The sequence below is a fragment of the Python bivittatus genome, unplaced genomic scaffold (assembly GCF_059951505.1).
Source record: "Python bivittatus isolate LINGU-HERP-01145 unplaced genomic scaffold, Pbiv_v1 ctg000610_np1212, whole genome shotgun sequence".
NCBI classification, from domain to species: Eukaryota; Metazoa; Chordata; class Lepidosauria; order Squamata; family Pythonidae; genus Python; species Python bivittatus.
In genome coordinates, this window is record NW_028277088.1 from 30,488,807 (window position 1) to 30,510,002 (window position 21,196).

The 21,196-nt window shown below is 37.2% G+C and overlaps 2 protein-coding genes across 3 annotated transcripts in view; one reads left to right on the top strand and one right to left on the bottom strand.

Moving 5' to 3' along the window:
- Window positions 1–2,661, top strand: part of DNAH11 (dynein axonemal heavy chain 11) — a 149,306-nt gene extending 146,645 nt beyond the window's left edge. The window contains exons 79-82 of the mRNA XM_088150680.1: window positions 39–154; window positions 600–712; window positions 1,614–1,754; window positions 2,414–2,661. Of these exons, the coding sequence (XP_088006806.1) occupies window positions 39–154; window positions 600–712; window positions 1,614–1,754; window positions 2,414–2,661 (618 nt within the window). The remainder of the gene's footprint in view (window positions 1–38; window positions 155–599; window positions 713–1,613; window positions 1,755–2,413) is intronic.
- Window positions 2,662–4,060: 1,399 nt separating this feature from the next.
- On the bottom strand, window positions 4,061–18,896 carry CDCA7L (cell division cycle associated 7 like). Of its 2 annotated transcripts, none has more exons than XM_025174112.2 (10): window positions 18,762–18,896; window positions 13,967–14,104; window positions 11,944–12,054; window positions 10,669–10,989; window positions 9,622–9,693; window positions 8,540–8,725; window positions 7,507–7,638; window positions 6,483–6,632; window positions 6,131–6,267; window positions 4,061–4,925 (listed from the first exon to the last, which is right to left on the bottom strand). In XM_025174112.2, exons 2-10 carry the CDS (start codon window positions 14,102–14,104, stop codon window positions 4,895–4,897), a joined length of 1,278 nt encoding a protein of 425 aa, XP_025029880.1. In that variant the 5' UTR covers window positions 18,762–18,896; the 3' UTR covers window positions 4,061–4,894. The 2 variants fall into 2 exon arrangements, with proteins under 2 accessions (XP_025029880.1, XP_007439781.1); XM_007439719.3 differs by lacking the exon at window positions 18,762–18,896 and adding an exon at window positions 18,348–18,528.
- Window positions 18,897–21,196: the final 2,300 nt, after the last annotated feature.

The window sequence follows — 21,196 nt, forward strand, 5'->3', positions numbered from 1 at the left end:
TTGTAAATTTAAGCATTTGTTCTGGTCCAAATTTCTAGGGTGAGCTAACATTTTCATCTAGCATGGAAACCTTACAGTCATCGCTGTTTTATGACCTGGTACCAGATGCATGGAGCAGTCTGGCTTATCCATCTACTTACAGTCTTGCACAATGGTAAATGCATTTCTTTAACTATTGGACCTCTTTAGTTACCTTATAAATCATAAATTGTATTTTTCAAAGCTAAAAAAAAGCATTATTTAAATTTCAAAAATCTTTTTGAACCTTAAAATGAACATAATTACATTAGTATGATTTTGCATGTCCTACTGTTGTTGACATTTTGATATCATTAGGTATGTCTCAGAATTTAAGAGATGAAGAGCCTCTAAAATTTTTCCTAGATCGGGTATTAATCTGTCCCCAATTTAGCATATATTTTCTTGTTTATTAGTAGATAATATAATTCACATACAACAGGCTATTCCATACAACTTGTATCACCTACTACTAATAAGCAAGAATATAGATGTTAAAGTGATATAAATTATATAATGCAAATTATTCCCAAAATTAATTCGTTGTATGCCCATGTTTACCTTGCTATATTTTTGTTCAGGTTTAATGACCTCCTTTTACGATGCCGAGAACTTGATACCTGGACACAAGATCTTGTACTTCCTGCAGTAGTGTGGCTTCCAGGTTTCTTTAATCCTCAGTCTTTTTTGACTGGTATGTTCATATTGATTCATCATATGTAAAGGTCAAGCAAAATATCCTGCATAGTAGGCCTATAGTTTTAAAATAATTTTGAAGAACTGTTTTTTCTTCTTAACAGCTAGTTTCCTTTAAAATCTCCAAAGTACAAACATCAGTTTTCACTTTGGTGAGTGGGCGGCCATATAGATTGATTGATTGATTGATTGATTGATTGATTGATTGATTGATTGGCTGAATGAATGAATGAATGAATGAATGAATGAACCAATGAATGAGTGAATAAAAGAAGCTTATTTAAAAACTTATCAAGGGCGAAGGTGGCGGAAATCAAACACTGATAGACGATATAAGACACACTGGATGCATGACATGCTGAACGTACTTGTACCCAGATTATTTTTTCTATGAGTAGAAAGGAGTGTGATTTCCAATAATGTATGAAAAGCCACATAGGTACAAGTAAGGCATGGGTACTGACATTTGCTGCTAAACTATATTATGGCTTAGGTGTCATAGAAACTGCATCTATAGAATCAACAAGATTTTTAGAATAAACGGGGAGCAGTGAATAACCTGTATCAGAAGCTGCTTCACTATTAAAGATAAATTGGTTTGGAATAGTTTCTAGAAAATGCTCTTCAGTGCCAAGACAAGCATGACTTATATTTTTAAGAAATACCATAAATTGTATGAAATTAATGTTTATTGCAATTACCAAATCTTTTTTATCATCCAGGACCGAGCTAGCAATCTACCTGATTAGATGAATCTAGATTTACTTCTAGAAAGTTGGATCAAATTTTTCCTCTAGAATAACGTTCCTGTTGTTTCCTATAGTTATACTACCTTATCTATAGTAATTAGTATGCAGCCCTTAAAATAATAATTTCTACCAACCATGTATTCTTGAAAGCCATTATGCAAACTACGGCACGGAAAAACAACTGGTCTCTGGATAAGATGTGTCTGACTACCGATGTCACCAAAAAGAGTAGAGAAGATTATGGTCATCCACCAAGGGAAGGTGCATATATTTTTGGGCTTTATATGGAAGGTAAGTTTATTGAAATTCTATAATTGCGATGACTTAGTTAAAGCATCCAGCCATGGAAAAATGATCAGTATCAGACATAGCAAATAGAAGTATACTTTTATTGGATCAATGACAAATGTAGCAAGTTTTCTATTTCAAAAAATTCAGTATTCCTTATTATTTTAACAATGCTGTGAAGTCAACATGAAGCACAACACAGCAAAAGATCAAAGTATATTGTCTATTTGCTGTTCAAATTTTGAAATGTATATACTGTATTACTAAGATACTAGCTATATCCTCTCCAAAATAACCAGGATTATAACCTTAATCAACAGTCTGGTACATCCTCCCCATGTCTCAAAAGTACTAGATAGTTCTTGTCAAAAGACAGTAGATACTTTAAATACTAGACTTAACATTGTTTTCTCCTTTCATAATAAGAAGCTAAGATTCAAATTTTGTCACAGTATATAAAACATTACAGTGCATTTATAATACAATTTATTCCTACAGTATCTTTTCAAAAGGAAGCCCCATTATTTTTAAAAAGAAAACAGAATTTAGTATCAATAGGATTTCAGGCATATGAAGAAGCACACAAATTGTGACTGATATTCTACTTGGCTAGCTGCACACTTCTGCCCTGCAAGTTAAGATGTGTATTTCTGTGGTTGCAGGAGCAAGATGGGACACTCAAGCAGGAGTTGTAGCTGAAGCTCGACTGAAGGACTTGACTCCAATGCTGCCAGTCATCTTTGCAAGAGCAGTTCCAGTAGAGAAGCAAGAAACCAAGCATATTTACAAATGTCCAGTTTATAAAACTAAAGTTAGAGGGCCCACCTACATATGGACTTTTAATTTAAAAACTAAAGAAAAGCCGGCCAAGTGGGTCCTTGCAGGGGTAGCTTTACTTCTGGAAGTTTAGCCATATACTTGCAGGCACAAGTCTTTGCTACTTAAGCCAAGGTAGAATAGTCCACATATTACATCATGTATATTTCTGTTTGGAATTATCACAAGCAACCCTCAAAATAATGCTTCTATTTATGCTTATTTAATGCACAAGCTGTATTTACTTTACTGCATATAAAAACAGTACGCACATACAAGTGAACGTACCAAATAATTAAGTCACTGAATCACGTATGTTATATATGTAGAATGCAGATGATCCTTTGATTATTTTCCCCCTCTTTCACATAAAGGAATAACATCTCAAATGTCCATAAACTGCATGTGTGGTCTCAACCCAGATCAAGCTCAGATATACGCTGTTAGACCAATCTAAGTTATTTTTAAAAAGACACTTGTATGTTATATGTATAACACAGCATGTAGCCTGGCCCTAAACAAAAACTCAAAATATCTTAATTATAGCCAGAGACTAAAATATGTTTTTCTTCTTTTAAAAATAGTAGGACTACTTTATCTGGATTGCAAAAATCCAGACAACTCCTGTATGGTAGCAAAAACATATAGAACTTAACTCTGTTGTCATCTTCTGTATTTTCGCAGCCCATGGTTACCATAAAAAATAGACCCACTATTAAGAAATCTTCTTCCATTTAACATTAGTATAAAAAATGAAAATAAACTTGGGTTAAACGATCCAGTGCCTAAACTAGTTGTTTGTTGCCCTAATTAATTTGCTAAGAGAATTAGCATATTGAATATGAAAACAAACGGTCAAACAATGATGAATGTGCAAAGACTTCCATACTTTTCTTGCTATTTATGTAAAATATTAAGTCATAAACACTAATTTCTGAATGTCAAGATACATACCAATGTTATTGGTCAATGACCGAAATGAAGTTTCTGTCTGTCTGTCTACCAATGTTATCCTTATTTCACCTCAAGTATCTAGCCTTTCTTTCACAAGGACACATAAATGGCAGCTTAAAATGGTGTCAAATCAGTGGTGAAAACTTATATTACATCATGCTTCTGCAAAACACAATATGACTGGGCTATTTCTACTTTGAATATAAACTCCTTCAGTATGCATAAAGTGCAGTCTTAGATGATGAAATGGAAAGAAACTGAGGGGAAATTTGCCTTATTCTTTGCATCCAAAGAAACATAAACCTATCTTTTGTCATTCTTTACAAAGCATCGTGCTCTTCACTTTACTACATATTAGCAGAAGACAAAACTGATAAAAATATTCCAGATTAAGATTCATTCCTTTCCCTGTGAAGCTTTTGGCCATGAGTTCAGCTTGAGCCCTTTAAATCCAATTGATTTGAATGACAAATTTCAACAAATATATATATATATATATATATATATATATATATATATATATATATTTTAAGACCATGCTGGTCCTTCAAAAGAGGGCATTTAAGAAGCACCTCTTTTTAAATCATTAGAGCAGCCATGTCCTGTCCTGGACTTCAGAAGGTGCTCCCAGCTGGCTCTGCAATGGGCATACATACACATCTAGTTAACTTTGCTGGAGAAAAAAATTAAGGGATGTGACAGTGGGGAAGCAGCTTCTGAAATAGCCACATGACCTTAAGAAAGGACACTGCTACTTCAATGATTTGAAAAGAGGTGCTTCAGATGAGTTTCCAAACCACCTCTTTTTAAAGGATTTGACCAATTCTGAGCTTAAATGCTTATTTGTTTTCAATTGGTAAGAGTTAAACTGGGCTGCATTATGCCCTTCCAATTTCAAACAATACTGGGCTTTTTATATCATTTTTCTGTGTGGAAAGAAGAATTAAGGGTAATTTGGGTTGCTTGCCTTCAGAAGTTTAAAGGTCTGAGAAGCACTGATTTAAATGAGAGTCAATATACTATTTCTAGATATAATATAAGGTGTAATATTTTAGAATTAGATTGTGAAACTAAGACTCGAAAGAGAATTATTTTGTAGATGAACAATTTAAACAGTAGGAAACCATATTATTTATTATATGCACAAAAATATTGCTCTAGCACTGGCTTTTTAAAATTGACATATTCAGTTCCCAATGTTAACAGCCTTTGTCCTCAGAAATATTTAATAGATCAAAAGTGATTATTTTCTACATTTTTGAAATTATTTCAACATAATGGTAATGAATGAGAGTTCAAGATTTAAATCTTTAAGTAAAAATAGTATACGTAAATCACCAAGATTAAAATTCACATAGCTATATCTGGTATTTTCAGTCATCCACACCAAGATGCTTTTGCAAACTGTAAAAGAAAAAGCAGAAGGTTTGGGGGTTAAGAAAGAGGACGTAGCTATTATGAGCTCCATTTCAGAGAGTTATAATCACACTAAGTGTGTTGTTCTAGCTTCTAATGGAAAGGGTAAGTCTAAAGGGTAAGGGTAAAAGGGTATGGTTTTTATAGGAAAAAAAGCAAAATCATTAAATGCATTCATAAAACTATTTTTCAAACTGAAAGTCTCTTTCAACCTTTGCAAAAATATTGGACATGATAGCAAATAATCAAAACCTCAGATAAATAGAATTATTACTTGTGCGACGGTATGACTGCAAAAGTTGTAGAAAAGTTATATGAACACAAACAAATCAGACTTACCCATAACCTCTGTGGTAGACTTTGAGGTACGATGCCACAGGATACTGGGGATTCCTATCTCACCAAACATTAGAGTATGTGAGAGAATCCTGGGTTTTACTTTGAACCCAATAACAGGTAAAAACACAAAACGCAAACAATTCCCACTTGTTCATTCTGGATTTTGTGGCATCTGTAACTGCTCATGGATGCAGCAGTAATGTATTATAGAAGATATGCACCAATAATGATGTGTTCAACAGTTATCACAGACATGGATATACAATGGTGCCCCTCCAGAGGTTGTAAACTACAGGTCCCACTATCCCTTGCCTTTGGGCTGTTGCTTAGGGCTTTGCTTTAGCAGCAGTCCTGGTTTAAGGGTCTCCTGTGCATTCATATGTATGCTCAAATGACAAAGGGAGACCCTGGAAGCATCTGCCTAAATCTTCAGGAGGATGTGGTGTGACACCTCCAACAGCAGACTGAGAGTAGTGCTTCACTAATCATTTCTCTGAATAGTTCACCCAGCTCTGAAAGCCAGTGAGCTGTAGTGGGGAAGGAGTTGGAGTAAGAGCAGGAAGACCCAGAATCTGGTCCACCCTCAGCTATGGAAGCTTATTGGGACCCTTTGTGCCAGTCACTCTCTCAGCCCAACCTACCCCACTGGGTAGTTTGATATGGGGAAAAATGGAAGGAGCACTAGGTACACCACCCTGAAGAAAGGATGGGGTATCAATCTAAATAAATAAAGCACAAGTAAAATAAGCACACTAAATTAGACTATTACATACAGTGATTTCATAGAACTTACAATATCAGAAATATTTCTAATACAAACTACCCTATACTCAGTATTTTAGGTATCTGCTTACCTTTCAAGGTACTCTTTTACATTGTTGTAACCATAAAACTTTGCCAAGTGGATAAGTGCTCCTGTGGCACAACGACCATCACGTTTACGACAGTAGCTGCAGTTACATATTCCACGGCAAGGAGGGCACAGCCACTCCTTAAAAGTGGGAGAAGAGTATTAGTTCACCTTATAAATAATATTTTGTGTTATCACATAAGCACAGCAATCACAAAATTAGTGCCTGCATAAAGATACAGTGTTAACTTGTTTCTGAAGGCATATGTAATAGAAAAAGCAACCAGATCACCAATAATTTCACTGTATATCCCATTTCATTGTACATCCCACAACTCAAGCAACTGGGGGCTTACTGGATCCAGAAGTGCTGATTTCACATCTTCTCCATAGCGATTACGAAGACATGGCCCACAGAACTGTCCCCGCACACCTCCACAGTCTTCATTATGACAAATCGTTTTTGTATCAATTGTCTTTTGTCGACACTGATGGCATGTGCTTCCCTAATATTGGCACAATTGAGATAAATTATAATATTATTTTTAGAAGGCCATTTCCAATGCATCTGGAGATAAACATGGTGTTTTTCTTCAACCTGTTCATATCATCCTTATAAAGACTTTTACAAATTATTATTCTCCAAAATCATAAGTAATTGCACATTTTTGTTGCTGGAATATGAAAAAGCTTTTTCCACAACTCCCAATACAAAATGCATGTTTCAAATAATGCAGGATGAATCAGCTAATACACTGAACTGGACTGGAATACCAATTTATAAGTGGAGCTTGAAAAGCCTGCACTAGTTCTACAATGCTGTAGCAATGCTTCAGGTTTTACAAGACAGCAACACTAAAACCAGCCCGTCAAACTTAATCTGACGCTCACACTAATTTCATTCTGGATAGTGATAACTATTGGGCAAAAATTACTTTACTTAGCATTATAAGCAATTCCAAATCTCTATTCTATTTTTTATCTTGCTTTACATTCCTGATAAGAAGTTAAGTATTAACTTCTTTTTTGAGGCAAGCACTTCTCCTGATACCTTGACAAGATAAATAACTTATTGGTAGTTATTTTATTGTCTGTGTTCTAAGAATCATCAGTATAATTATAGACTGTAATTAAAATATTAAATACTTCACAGTACAATATGACAGTAGGGAAGATTAACACTACCCTGTTCATGGGAAGGTGAAAGAAAATGTCATTGAACCAATACAAATAATACTGTGGCAGTTTGATCATTATATAAGTGGAAAGATACATAAAGAACATCATGAACATAAAGAGGGTAAAAAACTGGTTTGATCTAAAGCATTGTATTAATTAAATGTATGTTAGCCAAAGTATATAAAGAAAACAATTACCTACCAAAACCTTATCATAGATTTTATCTTTAACTGTAATTGCAATATTTTCTAAGTCTTCATCTGTTATATCATCAACTGTTCGGAATGAACTATATCTTGATAATCTTCTTCTTTTGGGCATTCCTAAAACACCCTATAAAGGAAATTCACCATCTCTAAATCAAATGCAGCTTAAAACACTGTACTCAAAGGGACTTGAATCTAAATAGGCAAGTATAGGATTACACACTAAAACATTTATATTTTGGAAAATGTAATGTTGTTTATGCTTGCCTTAAAAGTAAGTCATTTTTAAAAAATTATCTAGTAAAATAAAACAATACATTGTTATATGTTTAGTTATAAATTGTTTCTTAAACCATAGAATAAGTTTAGATTTCACTAATTTACTAGACACTTAATCTTTTTATAAAAATAGCCTTCCCTGTTTTCTCCCATGACTTACTTTTCTGAAAATGTAATTCTCCACCACTAATTGACCGTATATCACCACTCAATAGTTGCAGGATAAAAGATGAGAAAGTATTACAGAAATGGTAGAAATGAAGAGGAAGTTAAGTGCAATTCATTTGTACTTCATGCTTTTTCTTGTCCAGCCAAATCCAAAATTTTGTATTTTTTTCCAAAATTCATTCTGTTGCCTTTTACACTCCATTTAATTCCTGACATGATTGGCATTTTCTAGAATAGAGCATATTCAAATTTCATAGGCAATTTAGTGAAATTGCTCCTGGATCAGGATAGACAAGGTGTCATCCCCAATATGTTTTGGACTATCCTTGACCTTCAAAAGACCCACTAGAGCTTGTCAGTTTAGTCCAAAGTCTATTGTAGTCAGAATCTATTATGATTGGAACAGCCTGTAAGCCTAGCATTCAAGCAATATCTAAAACTCAGAAGACATCCTACTCATGACCATGACAGACACTAGGCCGTTCACTTAAATGTTTAGCTCATGCTTGGTAAGTACCACCCTTGCTACTTGCAATTTACTCTTTGTTCAAACAAATCCAGAACATAATTTTGGCATGTACCCCTTTTAGTCTTTTCTTCAATAAGTTCTGGTGTTTGTAACTATTAAGGTGTTCAGCGAATCTGACAGCTGAAACAGTATAGTTCTCCAGAGCAAATTTTTCTGGAGGACGAGCGTTCCTGGCCGGGTTAGTTCGACGCTGTATCTGGCCTTCTGAAAATGTTCTCCTTGGTGTTTTCTTCTGTTTCTAGAGAAAAAAAGAGAGATTTCACATCTGGACATTTTCTTTATGGGCACATAGCATTAGCTATAAAATTATGGTCACCTTTGTTTAACACACCTCAAATTCATTCTTTATTATTAATCGATGAATTATGGCACACTGCCGGTCGCTACATGATTTAGGGGAGTATATAACAAGAGCAGGTATGTATTTGGACAAAACTAGAAGATGAGTTAGAGATACAGAATTCTTACAAACATTAGTTACAGAATTCTTTGATCTAGGATAGACAGTACTTCAAGAAACAGGAAGCATTCACCAACCACCGTCATTGGAAAAGGAGGCAGTTGTCCACTTTTCTACTGCTATATTTAGGTTAGCCGTTGTTGCTGTTGTTATTAGGCAACTACAACCTTCCACAAATTGCTTTTCAACATGTACTAAATCTACAATTCACAGGTTGCAGTATATTCACATCAAAAGAGTACTAGTCTGGGGAATGCAGTATTAGGTTATTAACAATATGTTAGCTATTGTATTGGTCAAGGACGTGCACAAAACTGTGAAAAACTAGTCTTGCGTCCTTCAATTAGTCTGTGATTTCACATGCCTTTCTGAAGAGCGTATACACATATATTGGAAGCTCCTGAGTCTGAAAAAAAAACATATCCATGCATACATATACTAGAAGAAAAATTCTGCAAATGCAAGAATAGGGACCTAATCCTTTCTGAGTCATAAGTGTTTGAAAGGAAAAGTCACAATTTTATGACTTTATTGTTTTTAATACTTAGTCCAAGTATAAAATATCTCAGAAAAAGCAGTCACAAACAGTATTATGCCTCTGCAAAAATTAGTGATATACACTCAGTCTTAGAAATGCAACACAAATTTCTGTGAAAAATTTCGTTAATACTTACAGGAGTTGAGGAAGGGGTTTTCACTGGAAATAAGGCAGGTATAGAATTCAGTTCTGCTAATAACTGGGCAAGCTGAAATGGGAAAATGGATTGATTTTCTCTATAAATCCAATACTTTTTAATGGCAATCTTATCTATATACTATTTCATGATGCCTTTTTAAAAAATATAAATCCTCCCATTTTTAAGAATCATTTTACTCATGCATCACATAGTTTTTAAAATTGCACTGGTATGATCAGTTTCACTGTGGTTCAGAATATTACAGCAAAAGTTTGGAGTTAATAATGAACTCATGCATATTTCCAAAGTTATGGAAGCAACTGCTTCACATATAGATGCCACGTAAGCAGGCTTTATCACTCATTCAAAGGGAAGGACTACAACTGCAAAGCACACCATGCTTTTTACAGTGGTGCAATGCTTTAAAATGAAATAAGTACCAATATATGGTTATACACAGTCACAAGCATAGACAAAAATAACTAATCATTTCAGTCCTTCTTCACCCATTGAGTGACGAGAGGAGGCAGTATGAAGGCAGACGGTATGCCAAATTTTGGCACTGGTCTTACCCACTGCAGGTATGAGATCCAAGGAAAATATTTGCAACTTCCAAGTGGAGCTCCACTGAAAAACTTTGGGCATCATTTTTTGTAGTCATATTAAACTTCCAGCATTCAGATTAATACTATGTGATATAGTATTACAAGAATGAATCTCAGTTTTCCTCTTGGGTGCAACCACAAGAACAAGTCTATAGTTGATATGGAATTCAAACCCAAACAAAATGGTGATAGTTTGAACTACAGTAATGCATAAAGGCTTCATAAATAAGGTTTGAAAATGACTTGTTCCTACTAACCATGATTCTAAATAGGTTGTCCACTTTTGGATCCCTCACTAAAATGCAGTTAATTTACCTGTCAGATACAAAATATGTTTGATAAAACAAATGCGGGGGTTAGAATTATGTGTGCAACAACTTCCCATTTCTTTCTTTTCTTGACTATTAATGCCATCTAAGAATGCTGAATTAGTTCTTACCACAGCTTTATTTTCTCTGATATTCATATCTCTTTTCAAAAGCGCATTAGAGTTCTCTTCTGGTGCCTCATCTCCCTCGGATCCTGAAGAAGTATCTTGGTCTGCCTTTCCCCAAATTTTACTTTTTGTTTGTTTAAGAAAAGGAGATTCTTTACTGTCCGTTAAACAGAACTTAGGGGAAGTCTTTTCAGCTGATTTCTTGTTAGGAAACTGTAATGCCACACGAAATCTAAAGCTTCTCTTCTTATGAGATGACTTAATTTCCTTCTCTTCTTCTTCCTCCATTAAGGGTGAGTTATTCTCTAGTTCTGATTCCACTGCCTAAAAAAGGGTGAATAAAGCAACCTATGTTACAGTTGTACTTGTATCATGAAAAAAGCTAATGTTTTATTTTCCTTAGCTACATCAATCATATTAAAAGGTATCTTTAAAAAAAAAATCTGATTTTTAAACGAAATAGATTCATAATTATCTGATTTTTAATTTAAACAGTTATTTCATGTGAACTGTTCAAGTTGGCTTGGGTACATAGAAAAAGAGCAAACGACAGATGGCCAGGATTTGCATAAGATGGCAGAGAATATTATAGTAAAAATATTTTCAATTCCAGAACCAAACAAGAGCTAGCTTATTGTCACAACTGAATGGTCAATGAATTCAAACATATAACTGACTTCACAGGCACCAGAGTTTGTCTGAAAAACTTTAAGAGAAAATGCACTACAGAAATTACAACTATATGTTGAGAACAGCTTTAAGTCCACAATCCTACACAATACTAAGCCCCATTAAACATTATTAGTAGACAAGTACTGGATTACGCAATAAAAGAAATTCCATATTCACTGGAAGAATGGGTGCTCTGCATAATCAAGGATACTTGTACATTCCCTGAAATTCCCAGTTAAAAGATGATATAAAAGGCATATGCCTGAAACCCTAAAGAGCATAAACAGGACTTTAAATATTATTGCTCCTTCTTTTCACTTTGATGCTAAAACCAGTGTACCATGTTCATTTCTTCACAATTAATATTAGTTGCACTGAAGAGCCTACACCTCAACTTATCCTCAGGCCAACAATGCTTTCTTCTCCCGCAAGCTAGAGCAACAGAGATACGGGAATAAAATGTGGAAATATTGTCAGGGTTACCCACATTCTAAATGACAATGCTAGCTACAGTCCTCAGCCAAAATAACCAACAACTGAACATTTAAAAGATATATAAAAGTACATGAAGCCATATTATACTGCCACATAATTCTTGCCATTTACTTCATGTTCACTTGAAGAAAATCCTTCAAACACTTCATTTTCTGAGTCTATGTCTTCTGTAAAAATCTTTCTCAGCTGCTCAGTAAGGTACTTGGACTTCAAATGGGAATCCTGCAACATCAAGCATAAAAACACAACACTGTTCTCAACATGAAGAGTACCGCAAATATCCCCCAAATCTTTACAATTAAAACAAACAAGAAACAGGCAATTTAACAAATTACTATCCAGATGAATAACAGAAATAAAATATGAAATCCTTCCAAATGAAAAGGATGATAAAACACAGCCATACATAATAAAGCCCAACTGGATGACCTGTGTATAGAGAAGGTCAGGAGTACAACTTCTTGATTTTCTTGAGCTTCATGGCTTTTGATACCACAGACCAGGGGCAGATAACTTGATGAGCTCCCTTTATACTGACCACAGGCTGTTTTGGTTGAGACTTAAGAGATATAACGTAAAACATCCAAAAAGACAGACAACATTTTCATCCAGGTTGGTTAATTGAAAGAAGATCTGTTTTAAAATAATTTCATTCCTTCTTGAATGGATATTTATAGTTACGGGAACTAGGGAATTATTACTCTGTTCTATGAGAAATCTACCAGAGGGTATTTCAGTGGTTTCTACTACCATGCTATTACAACATGTACATGAAATCAGGGGATAGGCTTAGTATAAATGTAGACTACACCATGAATAGGTAGGTGATAACTTCTGGCTTTACTGCACCTTTCCAGTGAAACTCTGGTTGGCTTACTGCCTGGTCAAAGGACAATAAATTGATCTCAATCCAGATAAGATAGATACCGAGTGGATCCAGACAATACAATAAGCCACACATTAGCTAACCATATTTTAGCTTAGTGTGTTCTGCAAACTCAGCCCCAAGTCTTTAATGGTTCAGTACAGTGTGCAAATTCCTAAAATTTGATTAACTGAATAAACAATGGTTAAGCTCATCATGTGGGTAAGCACACAAACACAGCTTCTGTGGGTTAGTGGATCATTCCATGCAATAAATGTGACTAACCTAAGAACCAAGCCAGTTCATCGCACAATCTGAATATGGAAAAATTACAATTCACCATCATCTTCCGACCTCAGGCATTTCTCCAAAAATTGTTTCAAATTTCAACAGTTTTTAAATGCATTATTTAAAAATTATTCCATTTATTTAATTTGGGGGGAGTGCTATTTGGATGCCCAGCAAGAAATATATCTTAATACAATCATTGTATTCAACACTAAGACTTATTAAAATAAATTAGAGTCATATTGATGGAAGTGATTTATTGACTTTTATTCAGCCCTATGGTGACTCTGGGTACTAGTATGAATTCCCATCTCCCACAATGCTAATTAAAAAATTAGAAGTATGCAAAATTCTTTGAATTTGAATGGTTTGAGTATGAGACAGGCTGTTCTGACCTCACTAGAAATGTTCCAATGTTGTTCCAACTTTATTGGGAATATTCTGACTCAAAACAGCCTCAGAATGAGGTTGTTTCAAGGAAAGAACACTCCCAGAGAGTGTGGACAGCCAGTTTTGAGCAGAGACCAGTTAACTTGAACCTGAAAGAGATGAAACAGTTTGAATTTGAAACCTATGTTAAACCGCTTCTGAGACATGTCTCATTTACAAGGTCTCAGTGATACAAGGATGGACACAATTCCTATCCCCCCTCAAGGGCTTTCCTTAGAGAAATAGCACCTTCAGCTACAGTAATAACTATTGTGAGGTAAATTGCTTGACAAAGACCCTATTTCCAATTGAGATAAATTATGAATTATGAATTTGAATTAGAAATTGGGAACTACACTAGGCTCTCTCTATAAAGCAAGAACAAAAAATTCACTTCATTACACTTTCTTTGCTTCATTGTACTGTATTTTAGAAAGCAATTCTACAAGAAAAATCAAGTTGCAATTTAGGCCATGGGTAAATGGAGGTTTACAAGGAGTTTTATTTACTGGATGAAAACGGTGCATAATTTGTTACAAAGGTTTCCCCTACCATTTTTCTTGATTCAAGCAAATCGAAACTCTCACAGCTGTCTTCCAGTGACAATGTTTCCATGGGAACATCAGATCCAAAACCAAGAAAGTCTTCATCATCACTTGGGGCATTAAATATATCAGCCAATTTGAGCATCTGTTCAATTCATAAAAAGAAATGGAAAATAGTCAGCTGTGCAAGATTAATCACTTTGTACAATCTATCACATTTATACTACCATGTTGTTAATTTCCTACTCAACTCTATTCCTTAAGCAACACCCAGGAAAACATAAAAAAATAAACCAATGGAGAGAAGATGCTAGGCAGGTTGATTCAGGTTGCCAATCAGTAGATGTGCAGGTATAGGCAATAAATAGTTAATTATTTATTACCAATTTATACACCACCCCAAGACTGGGCAGTAAATATGAAACACAAATGGGAGTCCTTATCCAAATGATAGTCTAGAACTGCTGAATGACAGAGAATACCTGAGATATCTAGTCAATTATAACCTAGCATATAAAGTATTCTTACATTTAAGAACAATATGTATTATTAGCAAGGTTATGCTCAAAATCCTACAAGCTAGGCTTCAGCAATACATGAACCGAGAACTACCGGATGTACAAGCTGGGTTTCGAAGAGGCAGAGGAACTAGAGATCAAATCGCCAACATTCGCTGGATCATGGAGAAAGCACGAGAGTTCCAGAAAAATATCTACTTCTGCTTCACTGACTATGCAAAAGCCTTTGATTGTGTGGATCACAACAAACTGTGGCAAATTCTTAAAGAGATGGGAGTACCAGACCACCTTACCTGTCTCCTGAGAAATCTGTATGCGGGCCAAGAAGCAACAATTAGAACCGGTCATGGAACAACCGATTGGTTCAAAATAGGGAAAGGTGTACGACAAGGCTGTATACTGTCACCCTGCTTATTTAACCTATATGCAGAGTACATCATGAGAAATGCCAGGCTGGAAGAATCACAAGCCGGAATTAAGGTTGCAGGGAGAATCATCAACAACCTCAGATATGCGGACGATACCACCCTAATGGCAGAAAGTGAAGAAGAACTAAAGAGCCTCTTGATGAGGGTGAAAGAGGAGAGTGCAAAAGCTGGCTTGAAACTCAACATTAAAAAAACTAAGATCATGGCATCTGGACCCATCAATTCCTGGCAAATAGAAGGGGTAGAAATGGAAGCAGTAACAGACTTCATTTATTTGGGCTCCAAGATCACCGCAGACGGAGACTGCAGCCATGAAATTAAAAGACGCTTGCTCCTTGGGAGGAAAGCTATGGCAAGCCTAGATAGCATATTAAAAAGCAGAGACGTCACCTTGCCGACAAAGATCCGCATAGTCAAAGCTATGGTTTTTCCAGTAGTAATGTATGGCTGTGAGAGCTGGACCATAAAAAGGCCGAGCGCCGAAGAATTGATGCCTTTGAACTGTGGTGCTGGAGAAGACTCTTGAGAGTCCCCTGGACTGCTAGGAGGTCAAACCAGTCAATCTTAAAGGAAATCAACCCTGATTGCTCATTGGAAGGATCGATAATGAAGCTCAAGCTCAGATATTTTGGTCACCTAATGCGAAGAGAGATCTCTTTGGAGAAGACCCTGATGCTGGGAAAGATTGAAGGCAAAAGGAGAAGAGGACGGCAGAGGATGAGATGGTTAGATAGCATCACTGAAGCAATGAGCATGAAACTGAGCAAACTCAGGGAGGCAGTGAAGGACAGGAAGGCCTGGCGCAATATGGTTCATGGGGTCACGAAGAGTCGGACACGACTTAACGACTAAACAACAACAATGTATTATTAATGTAAGCCCAAATCTGCCCCAAAACAGACAATCCTTTCAGCAAAAATAGAGCTTATCATAAGACAATTAAGGAACAACATCACATAGTAAGACATCTTAGTGAAACAAATATACTAGTTGCTGCACAGAGCTCTAAGAACAAGTTGAGAAACATTGTTGGTTTCCATGACATTTTAGTGGCATTCCAGTCCAGATCATTGTTATGTATCTGCTGACAGCAATTTCATTTTCCCCAGGGCTAATAGTTATATAGCCAAAACAATGCACTCATAATAAAACATTATCTGCAGGTTTTGAAGATCTCAGAGAACAAATACAGCATTAAATATGCATTTCCTAAAAAAATAAACCGACAAAGTTCAGCACGCTCAGTGATAAAAGTGCTGTCTGGTGGAAAAAATGGTATATTCTGAAATACAAGGGTATGGCTGAACAGGAGCATCCCACGGAAAATATAGAAGAAATTGCCTTTTACCAAATCAGATTAATCGTCCACTGAACTCAGTACTGTCCACACAGACTGGCAACAGCTCTCTGGGGTTTCAGATCACAAACTTTCCCCGCCTAACTAAAAATGCCAGGAATCGAATTATGAATTGAATCATGTGCTCTATTAGTGAAAAAGAGTTTTTCCGTAATATATAAGCCAAGACTGTTCTATACTATTCTCAGTCCTCTTCTAATACTGTTAAAGCTTTCCTACATTCATTAAAAAATGAAGCTCCATAGCTTTTAACAATTTAACAGAAAATGTACATGAAGAGCCATGAAGTCTAGTTGCAATGAATAACTGGCTTCCAGGAACAAGCCTATTAATTCTTACATTATTGTACAGTTGAGCTAGCAACTGCTGTGATCATTACATGCCAAACTAATTTTGTCTTCTGCATTTGCACTAGAGAACTCATTACAGAGTTGTAATTACTGATTATTAATGGGAGGAGCATTCTCCAGTGAAGTACATTTTTCAACTTCTGTGTATGGATAGTGATGGACTCCGAAGCTCCAAAAAATCTTTCATTCCAGCCTCCCTCCTTTGTACTGATTTTTAAGAGTCATATTAAAACATTCAGGAGTTCCAGTGTGGCCAAATACCTTAATTTAAATGAGAGCTATTCAACACATACCAGGTGTACAGTTAGCAACTTTTATGGAGAACATGATGGTGATGCATTATGTTCTCCATAAAAGAAAGATTTCTTGCTACAAACACTCTTTTCTTCCATCTGCTTACTAAAGTTTATTTTTTCCATTCCATTTTAGCAGTTTGGGCACAATGGTTAATTGACTGAGGTACAGGCTTTTAAAACCCACAGGTGAACCCCCTCCCTCTCCCCAAGAGTGTTTTAGGCTAGGTATGGTTTATGGTAAGGATTTACCCCTTTGACACACTTGTCCAGGTCACTGTCTTTCAATTAGTAGGTTGGACAACTTTCTTAATTCCGAGTATGAGATCAGTGGCATCACAACCAGAGAACTAAGGTCTACTCATCACCCTTCCCTGGTTAGCCTTCCATTATGTCCAGGATCCCTGCAAGACCATGGCAAATGCCCTTCTGTATCATACAGTGTCCATCAAGATCTATCCTGGAAACCCCCAAGCAGAACATGAAGGCAATAACCCTCTTCCACTGTTGCTCTCTAGCAACTGGGTAAAATAGCATTCAGTTATCAAGAACAGCAGCCATCCAAAGGAATCCCAATTTTATTTCCAGCTAAGTTAGGGAAATAAATTTACCCTCATAATGGGTTTGGACTATCTCCAGTCACCGAGAGCCAAAAGAAATCCCAGGTTTTCATTCCAGATCTAGGAAAAGAAACTGGCCCCAAAGCTGGCAAAAATGCTTATGCACTCAAACGAACCTATATTTTCAAGCCCCAATTTAGGCCGGGGGGGGGCGGGCAGGGGAAATAACCCTGAATTTTCAAAGCAGTTATACTGATTCCCGGCAGTCATCCACTGCAGCTCCAAGCTTGAAGGTGGGAGATCGAAGACAGAAGAAACACCAGGAGTTCAGTACGCACAGCTGACTTGCCCAAACCTGCAGGTCCCCTCACTAACATTTTTTGTTTGAATGTTCAGAATTTCTTTTAACAAGGCCAAAAAGAAGATATACAACAGACTTCACAGCTCTGTTATTATTTAGCCAGTAATGGACAACCTGATATCCTCTTGATATGTTTCATTACAAGTCCCCCTCAGTTCCAGCCAATGCTTATGATAATCTTCCCCAACCAATGTGCTTTCCAAATGCACAGATTTCAACTCCTAGAATTTCCTGGAGTAAAGTGATAGCTTGGCTGCGGATTTGGGAGAATTCAACACACCCAAAGAGTTGTGTTAAGGGCTGTAGCAGAGCTGGAGGGTCTACCAGCGCTTCTCTCCACATCATCTATCTTGGCCTCTTTAAGCTAAAAGAATGGAGCTAGAGCTGCATCTGGCCACCCTAACAGTTACAGAATCTGCAATCCGAAAGTATCTGATGGGCACCAGGTTGCCTATCCCGGCTTTACCAGCTTTACGGATCCGGCAACTGTGTAACCACATACAAGGATACAAATTCCCTACCAGAATGTCCCCCTCCTGCACCATCGTTATGAATCGCTGCTCATTCCGGACACAAGACGGTGGTGGACACTTTTCCGATCCAACCTGAAGAAACTTTCTCTAAAGGACAGGATTTCCCGCTTCTGAGAAGACGCCGACCCAAGAGGGGGCGACGGGTGCGCAACCATTCCCTGCTCCCGAGAAAATCGAAATCGGCTAACTTTTCTGGGTGCAGATAGAAACTTCGCGAGAGCCAGGCTCTCCAATCGCAGCCTCCCAGCCGATTGAAAAGCGCGCTCTCTGGCGCGCTCTCCTCCCACTCTCGCTCGAGGGAGTTTGAAACCAGAACCGGGGGGAAAGACCAACTCTTGGCCGCGTCGCTTGCAGGATCCCTCCCCCCACCTCAAAACTTCTTGCAAATATCGGTCTACCTACCGCCGGACGCAAGGCAGGCGGGCAAGCTTGAGGTTAAGACGGTGGACGAAGGGGCGGAAAAGGAGGCGGCGACCGAGGAGGAGCCAGTCGAGCGGGCTGGGGAGAGGGCCTGGTTCTACCGGGACGCGAGCACACGTGACGGGGCTCAAGGCGGAGACTGATGGGCGTGTGGAGCGTCCAGTCGGCTTCACCCATGGGGGGGGGGCGCGCCAGGGGGAAGTGTTCCCACGAGGGCTGCAAGTGCGCGCGTGGTCGCTGCTGCCCTTTTAGGTCCAGCCAGTCCACTGTTGACTTAAGTCTTAAGTGATGTGCCTTCCTTTTTTAAAGTTGGATTAAAACCAGTTTGTTTCATGGTTTCTGACAGGGGCGCAGTTAAAAAGTCATTCGTGAGTTATATCAAGTCCCCGAAAGGATCTATTTTGCTTCGGCACAGGCCAGGAAGAAGCTGTGGGTTGCATCTATAAATGCATGTACTTCTCCTTAAAAAGATGCACTAATAATGCAAGAACCGAAGTGAAATCTCTAAAATTCAGTGAATGCGGATCAACATCGAATACCGAACTAGATCTAAGAATTATCTGAGCATTATGTGATAGAGAGATTGGGTGGTAAAGTAGATAAAGGCTGCCTTGCTAAGGATCATAGGCAAGATGTAGGGATTTGGTTGGTTATGCTATCTGAAATTCCATTTCTGTATATTAGTCCATCTGTACTTCATTGATCTTCCCTGGGTTGAGGTTGTTGTAAAGAGTAATAAAGAGTCTAGTAAAGGCATTAAAATCCTTTTAATGAAATCTGCTCTCCGTTATCACGCAGCTAATGACTAAACTGCCCGCTTGTTTTGGTAGTCACAATTTTGAGTTTTATAAATATATGTACAAATACTGTCATTGTCTTGCAGCATTTTCTTGGCAAATCTTTCCCCACTGGTTATGAACACATTGCCCATAGCTGCTGGTTTCACCAGGTCTTCCACCAGTGGTGTGTGTTTTCTTTTGCTTTGTAGGCTGCCAAGTAAAGTAATAAACTAGAGTGGCTTTTTACCCAGAACATAAAACTTTATAGGCTGGAGTATCAAATTGCTGTTGCTTAAGTTATTGGCAAGGAGCCTATTCCATGCCAACAAAAGGGGTATGTTTAGCTTCAAGATGCCTCTTAAACTTATTCAGCTTTAGTGATTCATTACTTCATCATAGATTTTGGCGGGTGGGGGTGGAGGTTGCCTTCTTGTCAGTTTTTGACTCCTAGTGACTGCTTGGAAAAGTCCCCGCGGTTTTCTTGGCAAGGTTTTTCAGAAGTGGTTTGCCATTGCTTGCTTCCTAGGGCTGAGAGAGAGTGACTGTCCAAGGTCACCCAGTTGGTTTTGTGCCTAAGGTGGGACTAGAACTCATGGTCTCCTGGTTTCTAGCCTGGTGCCTTAACTTTACCCCAAATGGCTCTCTATATGTCACATGCTGTAGCTTAATTATTTCACAATCAGTTGAGAAATGTGAAACCTATGTCTAAAAAAATTCCTTTGTACAATTTTGCCATATTATGAGGTTATACACATTCAATTTTTTTTTTTTTTTGCATACTGCAGCCAGATTTTCCAAACAAGACAATCACTGCTACACATAATAACTGATCAATACAGAAGGAAGTTAATCTATTTATTCTGCAGTGCAGAATTTTCTAGGCACAGACACTGAAATCAGAATGAATGCAAGTGAGCAGGACTGGATAAGCTTTTGAAATAGTGGAAAACTCATCTATTCATTCAAGGTCAAACTTGATGCTTGCTGTTCACTAAAGGTATATTTGAAGTACTGTATATTTACTTCAATTCATCCTGTATCCCTTTCAGTTTATTAACAGGTGTGCTGATCAAGTCTGGGATTGCAATCCATAAATTGGGAATCATTGAGCCTGATGTTTCTCTGGTATTGTCTGGTGGTTGTCCAGAACAGTAGACCTACCTGCCAAATTTTAATTTTATTTTTTACTTATGTTATTTATTTTCTGGACTTAAATCCTGTCCCATGTGAGATGTCAGGAAAGGAAACTACCCTTGCTCTTGATGGTGCACGCTGGGTAGGTAGCCAGGCAGGAGGACAGTACACCTTTTCTGCATTCTTCATCAAGAGCAGCAACACGCACTTCATTGTCACTCACACACCTTGTGCTGCTGCTCCTCTATTGCTGCTCCTCTTCTATTCTTGACCTCATGCATTCAAAGAAGGAAGCATGAGCATGTGTGTGTGTATGAACATATATTTATTAAAGATTTTTTACATAAGTAAAAGATAAACATAAAAATATATAAAGGAAAGGAAAGGAAAAAAGATAAAAAGTACAAAGAACAGTACAAACAGAAAAAGAGAAAAAGATAAGCAACTTCCAATCTTTTTATAGCAGTTACTAACAAACTTAGTATCCCTCATCCCTCTTTAAAA

Bases quoted from the DNA above. Each gene is read 5' to 3' on its own strand.
- CDCA7L (XM_007439719.3), bottom strand. From the start codon at position 18,371: ATGGTGCAGGAGGGGGACATTCTG. The intron at 9,694-10,668 runs GTAAGAACTAAT...TTCCCATTTCAG, and splicing joins TCAGAGAAAATAAAGCTGTG to CTTGCCCAGTTATTAGCAGA. The intron at 6,268-6,482 runs GTAAGCCCCCAG...CCCACTTTTAAG, and splicing joins AATCAGCACTTCTGGATCCA to GAGTGGCTGTGCCCTCCTTG.